The 17,010-nt window shown below is 48.4% G+C and overlaps 8 protein-coding genes across 8 annotated transcripts; 2 read left to right on the top strand and 6 right to left on the bottom strand.

Moving 5' to 3' along the window:
* Positions 1-89: 89 nt before the first annotated feature.
* Positions 90-1,193, bottom strand: N7503_008640 (intradiol ring-cleavage dioxygenase; the record flags this gene model as incomplete). Its single annotated transcript, XM_057068187.1, has 1 exon — positions 90-1,193. One exon carries the CDS (start codon positions 1,191-1,193, stop codon positions 90-92), a length of 1,104 nt encoding a protein of 367 aa, XP_056919042.1.
* Positions 1,194-1,488: 295 nt separating this feature from the next.
* N7503_008639 (phosphatidylinositol N-acetylglucosaminyltransferase subunit Q/GPI1) lies at positions 1,489-3,755 on the bottom strand (the record flags this gene model as incomplete). Its single annotated transcript, XM_057068186.1, has 3 exons — positions 1,489-1,833; positions 1,886-3,574; positions 3,627-3,755. 3 exons carry the CDS (start codon positions 3,753-3,755, stop codon positions 1,489-1,491), a joined length of 2,163 nt encoding a protein of 720 aa, XP_056919041.1.
* A 28-nt stretch (positions 3,756-3,783) lies between these two features.
* On the bottom strand, positions 3,784-4,246 carry N7503_008638 (uncharacterized protein; the record flags this gene model as incomplete). The annotated part of the gene is made up of 3 exons (XM_057068185.1): positions 3,784-3,849; positions 3,940-4,032; positions 4,127-4,246. 3 exons carry the CDS (start codon positions 4,244-4,246, stop codon positions 3,784-3,786), a joined length of 279 nt encoding a protein of 92 aa, XP_056919040.1.
* Positions 4,247-4,717: 471 nt separating this feature from the next.
* Positions 4,718-7,655, bottom strand: N7503_008637 (mismatch repair ATPase MSH2; the record flags this gene model as incomplete). Its single annotated transcript, XM_057068184.1, has 2 exons — positions 7,593-7,655; positions 4,718-7,519 (listed from the first exon to the last, which is right to left on the bottom strand). Exons 1-2 carry the CDS (start codon positions 7,614-7,616, stop codon positions 4,718-4,720), a joined length of 2,826 nt encoding a protein of 941 aa, XP_056919039.1. The 5' UTR covers positions 7,617-7,655.
* A 352-nt stretch (positions 7,656-8,007) lies between these two features.
* On the bottom strand, positions 8,008-9,453 carry N7503_008636 (DNA replication factor Cdt1 C-terminal domain-containing protein; the record flags this gene model as incomplete). The annotated part of the gene is made up of 1 exon (XM_057068183.1): positions 8,008-9,453. One exon carries the CDS (start codon positions 9,451-9,453, stop codon positions 8,008-8,010), a length of 1,446 nt encoding a protein of 481 aa, XP_056919038.1.
* A 1,304-nt stretch (positions 9,454-10,757) lies between these two features.
* N7503_008635 (uncharacterized protein) lies at positions 10,758-12,451 on the top strand (the record flags this gene model as incomplete). Its single annotated transcript, XM_057068182.1, has 4 exons — positions 10,758-10,874; positions 10,929-12,052; positions 12,107-12,215; positions 12,269-12,451. 4 exons carry the CDS (start codon positions 10,758-10,760, stop codon positions 12,449-12,451), a joined length of 1,533 nt encoding a protein of 510 aa, XP_056919037.1.
* A 1,687-nt stretch (positions 12,452-14,138) lies between these two features.
* N7503_008634 (p38 MAP kinase) lies at positions 14,139-15,692 on the top strand (the record flags this gene model as incomplete). The annotated part of the gene is made up of 8 exons (XM_057068181.1): positions 14,139-14,194; positions 14,390-14,519; positions 14,574-14,617; positions 14,675-14,774; positions 14,837-15,193; positions 15,255-15,333; positions 15,405-15,573; positions 15,623-15,692. The coding sequence occupies 8 exons, from the start codon at positions 14,139-14,141 to the stop codon at positions 15,690-15,692; spliced, it is 1,005 nt and encodes a 334-aa protein (XP_056919036.1).
* Positions 15,693-15,866: 174 nt separating this feature from the next.
* Positions 15,867-16,202, bottom strand: N7503_008633 (flavin-containing amine oxidase; the record flags this gene model as incomplete). The annotated part of the gene is made up of 1 exon (XM_057068180.1): positions 15,867-16,202. The coding sequence occupies one exon, from the start codon at positions 16,200-16,202 to the stop codon at positions 15,867-15,869; it is 336 nt and encodes a 111-aa protein (XP_056919035.1).
* Positions 16,203-17,010: the final 808 nt, after the last annotated feature.

The raw sequence follows: 17,010 nt of genomic DNA, 5'->3' as shown, positions 1-17,010 counted from the left end.
TAATCTCTCGCCTTACCTCAGCCTCAGACCATCAATAGCCAAAGTAAAAGGGATTCTCAGCGGAAAAGAGTTCCAGAGTGAACATTACCTCATACAGGGCTATCACCTACTAAATAAGTTATATCACCGTGCTCCGTCAATGTCCATTCATGACTCGGATCATAGCTAGCAGAAATATTAACAGCGACAGAAATCCAAGCAAAGATCCCATCCCGAATATCATCCCCCAGCTTAACATAATTGAATACTGGATCCGAAGTAGTCCCTTCAACTTCATCCAAGAACAATCTGTCACGAGAGTTCGGCGTTATAGGCACCGTGTTAGTAGAATACGGATACGTCCGTTCAACCTCATAGATAAGATCCTGATCCCAGAACAGCTGCCCAATATGTGCAACAGTTCCACCGGCAATGGTATCGTTCGGGAACCGAGTAACATTGCCCACATGAGCAATGACATGTAGGTGCGTCGCGCGGTGTTGGTAGTGACCAGGGAAAATAGTCTGGAACTGAGCAACGCCTTCGGTATCCGTTTGCTGTACTCCACGTAGGAAATTTGCTTCGAGAATCGATTCATCATCCTTGTCGTCGTCCTCCCATGACAAAACACCCGAGTACACGCCCGTAGAGTTACAGCTCCAGATATCCCACCAGATACCCTCTACCGGCTCGCAGGTCTCGACGTCGATGAACTGTGCATCGATGGTCATGGGTACTCCAGGCTCATATTCGGTGATATCCGAGCGGATGAGTTCGCCTGTCACGTAGAACGGACCGACCATGCCTTCGGGGTTAAGCACGCAGATGCCATTGTCACCGAATAGCTCATCTTCCGGGGTATTGGGGCCGATATTGGGATCTGTTTTGAGGTGGGACTTCCGGAGTGGCTCTGGGAGATCGAGGATATACTTAGATTTAGAATCTAGGTTTGGGCTGAGTACTTGTTGACCTCGACGAGCAGCAAGGTCTTGTCGTTGATTTTCGACGATGTCTCGGCGGCGTAAGTCGGCACGAGCGGTCACTTCTGCCAGAGCTGGGCTGTTGGCGCAGGCTCCATAGCCTCGTATGACATGGGAGTGGTACGCTCGCTTTTGAAGAATGTTTGATTCATCACGCTCAATGTGTTCGCCCGGGTGAGCGGTGCTTAAAAGAGCGAGCCCTATGATGTAAGTCAGGAAGATGGATATATACATTTTGATGATTCTTTGCTCTCATATGAATGGAGAACCTTTGAATTGAACCTTGAAAAGACAGTAGTCGAGTGATACATGTATATATGAGACCGCCAAAGACTACGCATGCAAATAGATTAGGTAGGCTGCACGGACTCCAGATGTCGGGATGTGGGCCTCAGTAGATGCCCAGTGCTCAAGCTTGCAGGTACAAGAGCACCGAAATGACATGTTCAGCGTAAAAAAAGAATTAGAATAATCCATTAGAGTTACTATATACTAGGGCATTATATCAAAAGGAACCTAGTCATCGTTATCACCGATGACCCCGTCTCCGGACATCACTCTGGCCAAAGTTCGGAGGTACTTTAGGTACTGGATGGCCCATAGTACCCATGCTACCTGCCATTGACCCAGAACCGCCACTGCCACCCCCGCTTTTCTTGGTCTGCGTAAGCAGTGCCCAGACTTCGGCCATGCCCGCGCGACGCGCAGGTAACATGCTATATTGCATGCTGTACAGGTTACGGCGGTGAATAGGTGGCACAAAACGGCCAGTGACGAGGCAGAAGATGACACTAGGTGCTAGGTAATGTTTGCGGAGTCGGTGGCCAAGTTGGAAGTATTGATCAAACATGGCACGGAGAGGTAGTGGAATGGACTAGATACAATGTTAGCATGCAATGGTACATGGACAATTGGGCCAAACATACTTCTATGTGAATGTAGGAGATAGTGGAGGACTCTTCATCCGTAGAACGTTTATCCACTTCCTCTCGGAGCTCGAACCGAATACCACCAGGAAGTCGCATCGAGTCTTTCACTCGCAACATCAATGCGAAGAGTGGGAAATGATTAAGGAATGCCAGACAGGTATCGAAGCCGGCTTTCATAGAAATGATCAACATGCGGGCGGATGCAAAGGTCAGGTAGAAGACGATCACGGTAGGAAGGAGGAAGAAGAGCACTGTAAAGAGAATTGTGCCAAGAAGTAATTGATCGAGGTCGTAATCACATGAATCGATTCGGTTGCGCAAGACGTTTCGCTTTTTGCCACGGAAGAGGTGGAAGAGCGAGATGATTATGGTAAGCTGCCAGTTGAAAATCCGGGCAGAAGCGATGTAAAAGGAGTAGATGTGGACGGTCAGAATGGAGAGAAGGTCAGAGAAAAGCGCGATCGGCATGCTGGCCCCGGCAAAACTGGAACAGCCAATGATGTAGATGACATGAGGAAGGTAGGGTTGAAGGTTGGCGATGCACGCGGCCCAGTTCTCAATGACCCAGAGAAACAAGTCACCCAGGAAAGCGGCCAGTTCGTTGTTGAGTTTCAAACCAGCGGGCCAATCCATCAGCCATGAAATGGTGCGTTGCAATCCTACCACGGTCCATCCAGTGAGAACGGTGTTGATTTGTGAGGCCACCCAGTTGGCGTTATCAATGATGTATGAGCCGAGAGCGATTCCAATGATCACATCGTTTGCCACAAGCCACAGACTATTATAAAACCGAATATAATCTGGATGGCTGGTAGTCACACTCTCCCAGTTGTCTTTTCTTTGACGTAGCTTGACATATTGTATGGGCCAGTAGCAAAATTGCTGTAGCCGTATATCAACCTGCTGAGCTGTTGCCGAGATGTCTTTAATTGCAGCAGCATCGGGCCGGGCTCGCCACTCAAGAACCTGCAATACAACCTCTGCAACTGACCGATGTCCCACGAGACCGATGACAAAGACTCGAGTAACAACGGGCCAGATCCATTGCCAGAATATATGTGCGATAAAAAGGACGAATAGCCCCCAAAGGGTTGTTGCTGATTCCACCACACGTTCACCAACACTCATGCTACGCTTTGCACGCACTCCGATGAGATGACAATTTTTGTGCATCAGTTGGCTCATTTCGTAGGCACAGTTCACTTGGCTGATTATCAGCGGAAGTGCTTGCTCCTTTTGCGATGGCACATGCTTCACCACAGTATGATATTTCAGCTTGTCGACAAGCACACGATACCGTGCTTTCTCCTTCTCTTCTTCTGAATCAACTTTGCCCGATAACGGTCCACCGTTTTCCACCATTTTCACCTTATCACCCAAAGCAAGGGCGATCGGGTCTAAAGACATGTACTCCATGCGTGTTGGATGCGGACGATGAAACATGATAACCTGGACCGACAAGTTCGCCTCCGGCGGGCAGTAGATGCGCGGAATCTGATTCTTCGAAGGTGGATGTGTCGTCACATGAAGATGGGCGGGATTGAACGAAGTGGGTGGTGTACCTGGATTTGTCGAACCGAGAACATGCATCTGAGATCGACCACAGAGACTGAAGATGCGAACGATGGGATGAGGGCTGTTCCTGAAAAGAATACCAGCCCGAAGTGCATTGTCCACATTCCGTGGCTACAGGTGATTGTCAGCTCTGTTTATAGCTTAGACGAGGCGCAATTGTTACCTCAACATCTTCCAAAACCGTGAGCACGAATAAATCCAGCTCCGAGTTGCGCCATCCGACTATCACTCCCGTCGATGAAGATCGCGGGAGATCATATGGCCAAAATACTCGCAGCAAGCCATCACTCATGATCATGTTGTCATCCTCCACTCGCCGATTAGAAGGAGCCTCGGCGGCGTAGCTGTTCCCGGGCGGAGACGCCGAGATTAACGTGGCGCGGATGCTAATAGAAGATATATCGTTAACCGATGCCCTGTTTATAATAAAATGGGGACAATGTTCGATATTCGTCTGCGTTCGTTCGGGAGCTCACCAATTGACCCTCTCTCGCGGCTAGATGGTTGATAGGAAGGACGAGGAGGAAGAAAAAGACGGACAGGAAAAGGAATCCCTTCAATGTTCGAGTCTAAATCAAAAATATTTGTCAGCTCATGTCCAATGGGGCGCATTGAGGTTGAAGCGGGTACGGAGGGGCTTCAGGAACGAACAGGGGGACTTACCACAACGCCGTGATCCCACGCAAAGATAGCTAGTTCGTATAGACGGGTGACAAGATCCCACCTGGCAGTGGTGTAGCCCGCGACAAAAATCCCAAGGGTTAAGATGGAAAAGGGGTGCATGAATCAGGGTTCAAGCGGTACCGCGTTTTAGTGTGCGCGCATAGCTGTGGGGAAGTCGAATTGTGGTGTTTGTTTTGTCGTTGGGTTGGAAGGACCGAATAAGTTCGCAGGTGTTGGTCTTTTTGATTTATGTCAATTGAGATGCTGGATATAAACGAGTGAAAGATGCAATCTTGGGGAAGCGTTGATTGCTGGTTTGTCCTGGGCGCGCGTAGGTTCGGTGTCTAGACCCCCATTCAAGATGGACAATGCCCCCACGTGACCGCCTCTGATCTATACCAAGCTTGGCAGGTCAACTTTATATGAAGTAGCCGAATCAAATCTTCCAATAATCCTGTAGTATGCTTCCAAATGACATCAAATATACTAAATCCGAAATTTTGATTGATGGGCTCCTCTTTGATACAAATATTAAACATCCCGGTGAACGCCATACTCCGCCCTAAGCCGAATCATCCCTTTCCAATATCCCTATAAAGCCTTGATGCCTTGGAACACTTTGTTTGCTTGTAATTTGCCATCTGCATTGACCAGATCACGCATGATCTGCCGTTTCTGATCCGATGACAAATCTTTACCCTCAATCTCTGCTTTCCACTTCACAAGCATCTCCTTCAGCAAAGAGCTCCCCTCTTCGACCTCCTCCTGGGAGTACTTATCAAGCGAAGCAGGCTGTTTCTCTGCATTATCAGCAGTGGCAGAGGTAAAGTCCTCGAGTTCCTCGGCCTTCTGACGTGCCATGTTGACTACCTTGTCAGGGAAACGCACGAGTTCGGCAACATGGATACCGAAGGACTGGTCACAAATTCCTGGCTCGACACGGTAAAGCAGAGTGACCTGACGCTTCTTCTTCGATTCAGCCTCAGCGTCACCGTTGGCTTCATTACCATCTCCGATAAATGCCACGACGTGCAAGTTCTTGACTGATTTCGGGTATCGGTCGGCCAGCGCAGTGAGTTCGTGGAAGTGAGTTGCGAAGAGACCAAAGCATCGGATCTCGGTGACAATGTGTTCCGAAATAGCCCAGGCCAAACCAAAGCCGTCATAGGTACTGGTTCCACGGCCAAGTTCATCGATGATGATAAGAGACTCGGAGGTGGCTGATTTGAGGATATTGGCGGTTTCTAGCATCTCCGCCATGAATGTGGACACACCCTTGAGCTGGGAGTCACTGGCACCCACTCGGGCAAGAATGCAGTCGAAAATAGTCAGCTCCGCCTCGGAGCAGGGTACGAAGCAGCCAGTCTGGGCCATGAGCGCGATCACACCGATTTGTCGGATGTATGTTGACTTTCCGCCCATGTTGGGACCGGTTATAACAAGGAAGGAGGATTCATCCCGAATCAAAGAGACATCGTTGGTAATAAAAGAAATGTCATCTTGCATCTCCATACAGGGATGACGGGCTTCCTTGAGGACAGTGTTTCCTGTGCCGCGAGGGTGCATCTTAGGGCGAACGTAGCCAGCAGGAGCGTGAACAGACGCATGGGCGAAGCTCACCACAACATCAAGGTGAGCCAAGACACCGGCAAGCTGCTCCAAGACGGGACAGTATGAAGCGGCGACATTGACCACTTCACTGACAAGTCCAGTTTGGGTCCGGTTGTAGTTGGATGACAGCTGGTCATGCTCCCGTCGAAGGGACTGCATGGTCGTGGTGGTGAAATACACGCCATTCTTCTGCGTAGAGCATTCTTGATATCCCTTCTTGTTACGAATACAGCCCGCCTCTGCGCGAGTAACACGGAAACACCAGCCATGTACACGGTGGTTTTCCAAAAACAGCTTCTTCTCCATATCTTGGTTGAGGTCTTTGGCGACGTTGCGGTGCTCCTGGTCCATTTCGTAGCGCATCTTGTCCAGCTTCTTGCGAATGACCCTGAGGCTATCATCGAACTCAGGCTTGATGATGAATTCGTGGTTCTCAAGGGCATCTAAGTCAACTGTAGTTTCCACCATCTCCTCCAATCTAGCCAGGTTGTCGGAATGACTTCGGAGCTTGGACGTGTATTCTTTGTCCAGCGGAGTCTGGTATTGCTCATCCATAACATCTCCCAGGGCATGGACAAATCCTGGCAAACGGATCGCGACTTGATAGACTCGAACAACATCCTCCAGATTAGCCTGCTTGCGTTGGAAGCGCTTAGCAAGGCGGTAAAGATCAGGGATGGCGCGCAAGTGTTCCTCTTGCATAGTCTGTCTCAGCTCCGTATTAACAACGAAAGCCTCAACAAGTTGCTGCCGGAGCTCAATAGCAGCGAGATCCATGAGGGGCTGCTTTAACCACTGCGCCAGCAAACGACTTCCCACCGGCGTCTTGCAGTGATTAAGGAGACCGAACAAGCTCATGCTCTTAGCTCCATCACGGGGCCCGGGCATCAAATTTAATGCTCGCAGAGCAGAAGCATCCAGCTTCATATACTGTGACAGATCATGCTGATACAGCTGAAATTGGCCGAAATTGGTCGCATCGGTCAGCACACCTAGATATTTGATCAAAGCAGCCGCAGAGCCCATAGCGAGCTTCAACTCGGTCTGAGGCAGCGTGGCGGCGGAACGCTCATCCCGCAACAATCTTGTCAAATCCTGCTCGATGTCACGCACGCCAAAGTCCGCTACCGGCCTCTCGGAAATAGCAATCCCGCAGCTATCAGCGATAGCGCGAATCTTGCCCAGCTCCACATCCTTTCGCGAAGAGTCCATTGTAATCAGACACTCCTTCACACCCAGTTGGATCACCAGAGACTCAAAGTTCGAGTAGACATCATTGTCGAGGAACTCGCTAACTCCGAGCTCGCGCACACTGGCATCCGCGAAGCAGACCCCTACGTTCCTCGCTTCGCCGGCACGAGCGGAAATCTTAACCGCAAGTATGATGGGTGCGGAGTCCATTGATAAGGCGCCCACACTGCCAAGCTCATCCTCCACGTCTTGAAGGTTTCCGGGGCTGGCTTGCTTGCCGAGCTTCCAGTTTCCCTTGCCTACACCGCCGGACACCCATATCTCGACACGTTTGTTGAGTTGAAGAAGAGCCTCGCGGAGGAAATTGCGGAACACAGTCACGGTCATGGTGACTGAAGGCAGACCGCTACTTTCGCTGCGGCCGAGGTTGCGGAGGACAGAGGTGGTCTTGTAAACGGTACGAGCGATGAATTCTGCATTGGCACCGTGGGCGGAGTACCAGTCACCGCGGTCGAAGATTCGAAGGGTTTCATTATCATCGGAGTCTGTGATAGATTTGTAAAAGCGGATGAATCCGACTTCATCATCAACCTGTCAGGGACAGTTAGCGGTATGTTTTTTTTTTTTGTCAGTGAATGTGAATTGGAGAATTGCAAAGAGATACCTTCAGATCTGGTCGGGAAGACATTTTGTCAAACTAGGCTGCGGCAGATGCAGCAAAGACAATATGGTCACCAAGCTTGAAGAGTCGAGAGGTTGCAGATGAGGGAGACGCGCCGTGTCAACGCGGTCACGTGAGACGCGTCGCGCCTTAATTGAAATCAATGGCTCTTAATCCAAGGTCTAGACTGCGAAAGCCGTGTGATTACTTATGGTATGTATGTTCCTTCTTCGATATTGGTGTTTATTATTTGTATGAGGCTAATGGTTAATGTCACCTTCGTGACGAAGCTAATAAAACATGGTATGGTAAAATACAGGTAGGGTATCATCACAACGCTTATGCAAAAACCGCGAGCGAACCGGCTCCACGGATGACGGGGGTAACAAAAATAGTAAAAAGTCCACCAACAGGTCTTTCAAACTCTCAAGACAGGCACGGGCACACAGGATGCAGTCTTGTCCCAATCAGCCTTCAACAAGGCGACTTTGGCACTGATATCCTTGACTGCAATATCCTTGCAAGACTTCAACACGACTGACTGCATATCTTTGATAGTCACCAAGTTGACCCAGTTGCCAGCTACACGTGAATCAGCCAGCATTTCAATGCAGATCTTGACCTCCTCGGCGGGAATTGGGGTGCGAATGGAATCCCGGACATGTTGGATGATAGTCTCAAGCCTGAAAGGTTTGCGCTGATTGGCAAGCATGGCCTTGATACCAGTGCCAACATATCCAGCCGGACGCAGAAGGGCCAAGATGCCAGCAACCTCCTCCACATGCTCAGCAGCCGAGCGGCGGACAAGCTCCTTCTTGGTAGGTGGGGGAGGGAGCTTGGACTGGCGTAGCTCTTTGTTCTTCAATCGTTCCAAGAGGCCTTGGCGACGATTGCTGGTAGCAGCCAAGGGCTTCGAGTTGATTGTGTTGCCTTCCGAACGCAGCATCTCAGTCTTCATACGGATAACACCGCCTTTCAAGTCCTGCAGTCGTTGTTGACCTTTCTGGAACGCAGTGAAGGGGGTGAGGGATTCATGAATGCAAGCTAGGCCAAGAGTCTCGAGGAAAATTGCGGGGCGATCCTCTTCATTGATTTCTTTCAAGGAATCCTCCGTCTGCTCCCAAAGCAAATCGAAAGCCTGCTCAAACGCGTCCTGCAAAGCGGAGCCCTGTTCGTCGATCTGCACATGTCGCTCAAGGCATACTTTACCCAGTCCATAGTTTGCCAGTCGGTAGGAGATGTCCTTGGCCTTCAAGCTGTGATCCCACACCCACACAAGGCGCTGCAAGTCCTTAGTCTGAACCTTGCGCTTCTTCCAAATGCGAGTGATGCTGGGTAGGAATTCTCGGATATCGGCAGGAGAGATGGGGCCATTGTGGGCGATGTAAATAGAGAGGGCCTTGACGAAAGCGGAATGCATATCCAAAAAGTCGGTCACACAGGGAACTCGAGGTGCGAGGACAGGCTCTTTCGGGGCAGGCACAACCTTCGCGAAGTTGAGAGTTCGCTGTTTGGAGGGGGTATCGGGAGTCGAGGGGCTCTCGGCAATAGTGGACACACGAGTCCGGCGACTAGGAGTGCGCTTTGGTGTAGCATAGTGGCCGCTGCGTGGAGAGGAAACAGATAATTGGCTGATTTTCAGGGTCTTGGAAGGAGTGTCGGGTTGCTCCTCGACAGACTGCGGACCCGGACGGTCGACATTCTCGATTTCCTGGAGCTTTCTCTTTTTCGATGGGGAAACGGGCAGGGACACGGTTTTTTTAGCGGGCAGCTGTGGTGTAACACCGGCCTTGGTTGCCTTGGTGAAGATTTGAATAGCAGGCTGGCTTTGGGGAAGGCAGCTTGCCCTAGTAACGCGCGGCATCGCGGCTGCAATTTTTTCTGTTCGTTTCGGAGAGCGGATTCCAGGGGTGGAGGAAGTTGCGACCGGTAAATGGAACTGAAATATAGTCAGGGTAAGAGATACCAAGATATCAACGAGAACCAGAGTGAAAAGAGGAAAGTGCAAAGTGCATGCAAGAAACAGTGTAATGTAGAGCGGGTAAGACTGTTTAAGGGTGAAAACTCCCTGAGACGCGTCGACTCGCGTTTCGGGTTAAAGTGAGACGCGTCGGTAGCGTCACGTCTAGAACACGAACTGAATCCCGATTCAATAACTTTTTTATGGTCTTTTGGCAAATTTTCAAGCAGGAATATCAGCACAGAAAATTATCTAAATTCTGAAAGACAAGTAGAAAATTTAATAATATAAGTGCTGAGAGCATGATATTCTCGTCGCTGTGGTGATCGCCCGGCATTGGAATGTCGCGCGCAGTGGATCATGCACAAGCTTGAGCCTTTAAAGTCCATCTCGATTATTCTTCATTTCCCCTTGACCGATAAATACTTAATAATTTTTTCTTGCCTGGCTACCGATAGCGCAGATCAAAGCTACCCGCATTCATCGAGGGTCACTGTAAATTGTTGCATGTACCATGTGTACAGTACTTTAAGCTCTTAGATCTATGTACTGGTAAAATTTATTGCGCGGAATGGTGTGGAAATAGACACTAGTCTCCGACATACTTTCAAGTTCCTCTTGAACTGTTCATAACCTCCTTGCCAGCCGCAGCCTCGCAGGGAGCGTCTCTTCAGCTTAGAGAATACCACGACAGGCGATATCTTCCCCGGAATGAAGCTGGTCAAAAGTAGGTGGCAACTGCGAAGCCTTCTATAAATGAACCTACTTAGTAGTTTAAAGACAACTGTCCTTATCCATCATGCTATTGAGAACAGGCAAATTAATATTCATACTTCTACATGCATATAAGTAATCGTCTTTAAGCGCTGATAGACCTTTTAGAAAGAGAAGTGCTAGGTAATGAAAATGGAAAATTGTTGCAATTCAATTTCATCATCACACATGGCGTGTTACCTCGGTGCTAAATATGGCTCACCGTAGCCTCTTAACTAGTGTCGATCTATCGATAACCGCGGCTACAGATAAGGACCCTTTATCGCTCTAGGCACCCAAGGTACAGCCACGCCAAGAGGGGATCTGTGGTCCACATAGGATCCTGTTTACGAAAGCACTTGGAATTTACAACTTGTTCTCTGCAAGGCCCTCCCGATTTCGTCCTCAATTCCACACATAGGCCTATCCCCAAGATCTCGAGAAATCAGTCAACAATGAGTGCCAAAGGGAGGGAGGTCGAGCTGTCTAGCGATATCGACTTCATCAAGACTCCTGCAGCCAAACCTGCTGAACTCGAGACTGGAAAGGATTGTGGAATTGCTTTAACCAGCGTCGGTCTTTGCCATTGACCCCGTTTTGTGTTCAACTCTGCTAATTTCCCAAAGTCCTCAGCCATCCACAATGCCCCGCTACCAGCCGATGGCCCCGGAAATGAGAGCTTCTCGAATCTCCTCTTAGGTGGCATTCTCACCGGGGTTCCTGCCACCCTAACCTACCTTTTCGGCGGAGGGAAGACGACGTTCTTCGTTCTTTTCATCATCCTTGGCCTTCCCCTGTTGGTGGTCTTTTGGTTCTGGAAATCCAGCTGCAGCCCGCGCACCAACGAGAAAGTCAAGCTTCCCGGACGGCCCATTGAGTATTACTTGACCTTTAAGCGTGAAGAGGACAAAGCGAAATGGCACGGGAACAATAAGATTCCTCTGCAAACCTTCGCGGAAATGTATCTGGACGGCTTAGTGGATTTCAAAGGTGACGCACTCGAGGTCATGGAATACCGGCACGACTGGGCGAAGTTCACTTTCACCTTGGACCTTTTCAAGTTCATTGTTTTTACATTCTTCATTGACGTTCTCTTCCACACCAAAGCCCAAGATGAGGAGCAAATCCGTCCGAATTACGACCGAGGTAACGACCACTATGCCTGGTTCCTCGGCCCTCGCATGATCTATACCTCCGGCATTATTTCAGATCCGGAGAAAGAGGAAACCCTCGAGGAAATGCAGGATAACAAGATGGCCATCGTCTGTGAGAAGATTGGCCTCAAAGAAGGCGAGACCATGCTGGATATTGGCTGCGGCTGGGGAACCCTTGCCAAATTCGCCAGTCTCAACTACGGCGCTAAAGTTACTGGACTGACCATTGCGGAGAATCAAACTGCTTGGGGCAACGATGCTCTCCGCACGGCCGGAATCTCTGAGCAGCAGAGCCGCATTCTCTGTCTTGACTATCGCGATATTCCACGTACAAAGTATGACAAGATTACGCAATTGGAGATGGGCGAGCACGTGGGTATCCGTAAGCTTACTGGTTTCTTCCGCCAATGCTATGACATGCTCAATGATGATGGGGCTATGTATGTTCAGCTTTCGGGTCTACGTCAGGCCTGGCAGTACGAGGATTTCATTTGGGGTTTGTATTTGAACAAGTACATCTTCCGTGGTGCGGATGCTTCGACTCCGCTTTGGTACTATGTGAAATGTTTGGAACAAGCTGGTTTCGAACTAAAAGGGTAAGGTTTCTCTGGATCTCTGTCTCCGCTGGTGCGATTACTGACAATAGACAGGATTGATACCGTTGGTGTTCACTACTCTGGTACGCTCTGGAGATGGTATCGCAACTGGGTTGGAAATGTGGAAGCAATTAAGGCCAAATATGGACCTAGATGGTACAGAGTGAGTGTCTTCCTACTCCATTAAATTACTTTCAGAAGCTTAACCTACTGTAGATTTGGGAGCTTTTCCTCGCCTGGTCCGTCATCGCCTCTCGCGAAGGTATGGCCACCTGTTACCAGATGGTTGTCGTCAAAAACCTTAACTCGACTCATCGGATCAACGGTGTCTGCTCGCAATATGGACTTGCTGGTGCCCTCGCCGCTAGCAAGAAGGCAGGAAAGTCTCAGCTGCGTTAGGCTACCTGCTCTCTTTGGCTGTCAACTTTATAGAATGCGAGGGTGTACACATTATGCACAACGCGAAGGTTTAGCTCGGTGTAGAATAAGAAGTTTATAGATGTGATGCCCCACAATGGAAAGAACAAGAATTTGAAACTCGACCCCTGACTTGCGAGCAAAGTGACCAGCATGTCACAGCGGCTTAGGGCATAAATTGTGGAATGAAAGGGCTTCGGAATCCATACAGAATCTCTGCCGGCCCCTCTCTTCTGGATTTCCGGAGCTGAGGGACGAACGGGATGAAAAGGCTGGTCTTTGCGCATAAGCAAGTTCCCTAGAGATCTCCAGTCTCTGACAAAAGGTCATCAGGTGGTCAGGTTTAGTAATCCCTAACCACCTAACGGCCGACTCGTCACTTACCGAATACTTTACCCCTAGCATCAGGCTGATTCAGCAACCAAGTCTTTTGTCTCTTTACGAAACTCGTTTCAATCCCGAATACCCGTTGTAATATAACAACATACATAAGACGCTGTCATTAGCCATCCCAACGAAGGTCCGCATTGAATGAATTGATCATGTTGATTGGTTCACTCGGGAGTAATCTGTACGGATCTATCCCAGATCAACAAATAGTCATTGGCTTTGAGAGCTAGTTCTTACTCTGCCGACCGCCGACTGCCGTTGGTAGAGGCAGGGTGGAATCCGAACCTGAGATCGTCCCACACTATCCAATCGGCTAGAACTGCCTGTTCCGGTATCATAGCACACGCTATCTTTTTGAGCCGAGATCATGATATGATGCAGCAATGAGGAGGCTAGAAATACTATAAGCGGATAAGATTCAGGAGACAGTAAGTTTTTACCGTCGATTGAGCTCTCGATCAACTCCATTCCGCGCGTCTGAGCTCCACGCTAGCCACGGGTTGTAGCTGAATTGTGGAGCAGTCGTGCTGCTCATGAGACCTACCACAAAAGTGTTTCCGAACCTCTGAGCCTATTAGAAAGGAAAGGCTACCTACCCACAGCACCAAGGGTCCATGCCTAATCCCTGCTGCCTCGTAGTCTAATCACTGGATCAGATCTAAGTCAAGTCAGATTTGACCAGCCTATGATAGTCATGTTTCAGTGCACAAAATGATTCTACTAATACCATTGGTCGCGGATGAGGGCATCAAAATGCGAAGCAGATCCACCTTCTACTATTCCACGGTCCCGTTATCTCTGAAACTTGGTCAATGAGTGATACTGTGAGCCGACAGGGGACCAACAGCAGAGAAGTAGCACTGATTAGGGGAGGGGAGGGAAAGCCATTGCGGAAATAGATTAGTCAAAGAGGGGTAGAGCGTAGCGGGTAAGAGCTAGGAGCATAGCCTTTGTTAGAAATATATGAATTGGCTCCGTGGGCAAGGCTTGTACAGGGTGCCATCTTGCTGAGAAAGCTGCTATTGGTGGCACTGCGGTGGAAGCAATGGGGGCGCTATACTAGTTCTGTTTTATCAAAATACAACTATGTGGGTACTACGTTTGTATGCGGGGTGACTTGGGTCTCGAGTCCAGTAGAGTCTCCACTTGTGAAATTTATGAATGGAACGATTATACAAAGACCATGACTACCCTTCTACGTAATCCCGCAAAACAATTCCCGATCGATCTCATCCATCACGTTGCCCAATCGCGTTGCCTATTCACTTTGCCACTCAGTATGGCCAATTTCACGCAAAACCTTATCTTGGGGACATCATTCGAAACCACAGACAGGTAACACATTATTATAGAGTTGAGAGCGTCTCCACTTTATACTGACATGATTTTTTGCTTAAGATATTCTTACGTACAGCCTGTTGGAGTGGATATACATGGGCTTATTTGGTATGTAAACCCCTTCTCAACTGGAATACATAGACAATGTGTACCTCGATATCAAGTGAAGCTTATCTGAACAACCATATCCAGCTCCGCAAAAGACCAGGTCACTGAACGCACTGTCACGATCAAGAAAATCTCGCAGCCATTTACCAATATTGAGCTAGCGAAACGCACATACAGAGAAATCAGCTTGCTGAAAGACCTCCAACATGAGAATGTAAGTAAATTTGGAAGGGCTTCCATCATCTGCATGTGACTAATATATATTTAGATCATCTTGCTAAGTGAAATTTTCGTGTCGCCTCGGGAGGACATGTAAGTATTCCATATGATCACCTATTCCACCTAATGCTCATTGAGTGGACTATGCAGTTACCTAGTGACCGATTTTATGGCCACTGATCTCCAGACCCTCCTCAGCGTACGGCCCATGGAAAGACGGTTCACTCAATACTTCATTTACCAAATTCTAGTATGTTTACAACTCCTGAGCCCTGGAGTGAATTTACGTGAATATGAGTTGACTCTTCACAGAGAGGCCTCAAATATATCCATTCCGCCGGCGTGATTCACCGAGACCTAAAGCCTAGCAATATCATTATCGATGAGAACTGTGATCTGAAGATCTGTGACTTTGGACTTGCCCGGATTCACGAACCTCTAATGACGGGATATATCGCTACAAGATACTACCGTGCACCGGAGATCATGGTCTCCTGGCAAAAATATGGCAGTAAAGTAGACATGTGGAGCACGGGCTGTATCATGGCGGAAATGCTACTGGGAAAGCCATTATTCCCTGGTGTTGACCACATAGATCAGTTACGTGTCATCATCAAGATCATTGGGACACCAACAGAGGAACTGATTAATCAGATTCCGAGCAAAAATGTGAGAGTCGGCAGCAAAGCCCGCAATGATACTTACTCCATGCTTATTACTCAACTACCAGGCCCAGCATTTCATCCTGTCTCTTCCTAGATATGAGCACCAAGATCTGTCAATTATTCTTCCTAGTGTCTCCTCAGATGGTAAGCAATACCTTTCGAACGTGACTGCCAAGACTATTTTGTACTGAGAAATAAAGATTTGGATTTTCTAGGGAGACTCCTTGTCTTCGACCCTAATAAAAGATTGAGTGCTAGCGAAGCCCTAGCACATACATTTCTAGCTACGTACCACAACCCTAACGATGAGCCTATAGCAACAAAACCTTTTGACTGGAGCTTTGACACTCGTCAATGCGATCTTGAGACGTGGAAAATGATGATGTAGGTTATCAATTATTAATCCTTGTGAAATGCTAACAAATGGTCATAGCTATTCGGAGATCTTCGACTTGCAATTTGTGGAACGTGATTTGGAGGACACCGTATTTCAATCACGCTAGCGCTACCATACTACATTTCTGAGTCAGGTAGGATCTTCGTGTTTCAAAGAGCGTTTTTGAGGGTTTGGGGCCACTGACGCTGTGAGCCCCATTCGTGTCAATTGTAAGACTGAGAGAGCAGTTGGCCCTAGTTTCTTGTACATGTTACACATCTTAATTCCAGGCTTTGATATCTTAGTTGGAAAATGATGAAGTGACCCCATCATCATGCACCCAGACGTTGTTCCCTCTGTCCATCTGGATTTCTGTCTGAACACCATAATGCTGAACGAGTTTGAACATCTCACTTTGTGTAGTATCATTAATCCAAGCGCCACTGAGGTCATTGACACCGGGACCATTCTTCTTCGAAGGTAGAGTGAGCGTCTTCCCCCCAACTCGGTCAGTAGCTTCAACCACTGCACAGGAGAAGCCTGCGGCTTGGATATTCAAAGCCGTGCAGAGACCACTCAGACCTGCACCAATGACCACCACGTCGACTAACTCTCGAGCTACGGAATTGGACTCCATATTGAATGAAAGAATTGCTTATCAGGAATAAGAATATCAATGAATAGAGACTTAAGAATCTTTCTGACGACTGGGGATCAAGGGTCTCTTATACTTTTCCGACACGCAGGATGATGAACCAGGAAAGTAATTTTGGTCTTATTACGGAATTACAGCTATAAATGGACACAACGCGTTATCGAATAGGATTTGCAAGACTCGAGTTGCCTCCACAGATATCATAACATACATTCAGCCCAGCAGCTGGCGCAAGTGTGCCTCGAATAGGTAACTAGAGTACTTGGGTTTTTCGCAAGCTCTGCTGGACAAGGAAAGTCCAAAAATGTGACGTGGACCTTCCATACCCGTATCTTGTGCTTTTTGCTACCCCTACAACCAGGTTTCTGAATTTGTTTTGGCGTTTGGTATCTTATCTCTAGCCGCGCTACCATGATGCCAGTGGAGATGTTGAAACTCAACCTCGGCAAATGAGATTACTTTTTCGCTCTTGACCTCTTGACCGGCGTATTAGTCAAGCCATTATTGGGAGTTAATATACATTCCAATAATATACATTCCAATGCCGCTAGATCGTTTGTTTTCCTTACAACGTACGGTTGTTACCTTTTGGAAAGAGCTAGATAATATAACGCCATTCACATTCTATGAAACGGTAGGTAAGAAAAGATATAGGGCATTATGTGGCAAATTTTCTCTACGATATAAGCCCTTCGCGACTAGGCGTTATGGCTCGCCATTGCATCTGAATTCGATGGGAGCACACACTAGACTTCACGGTGAAGGAACAGCAAGTCGAAATGAACCTCTT

Source organism: Penicillium pulvis (genome assembly GCF_028828015.1).
Source record: "Penicillium pulvis strain IBT 33274 chromosome Unknown contig_7_segment1_segment0, whole genome shotgun sequence".
Lineage (NCBI taxonomy): Eukaryota > Fungi > Ascomycota > Eurotiomycetes > Eurotiales > Aspergillaceae > Penicillium > Penicillium pulvis.
This window is presented reverse-complemented; position numbering and strand designations above follow the sequence as displayed.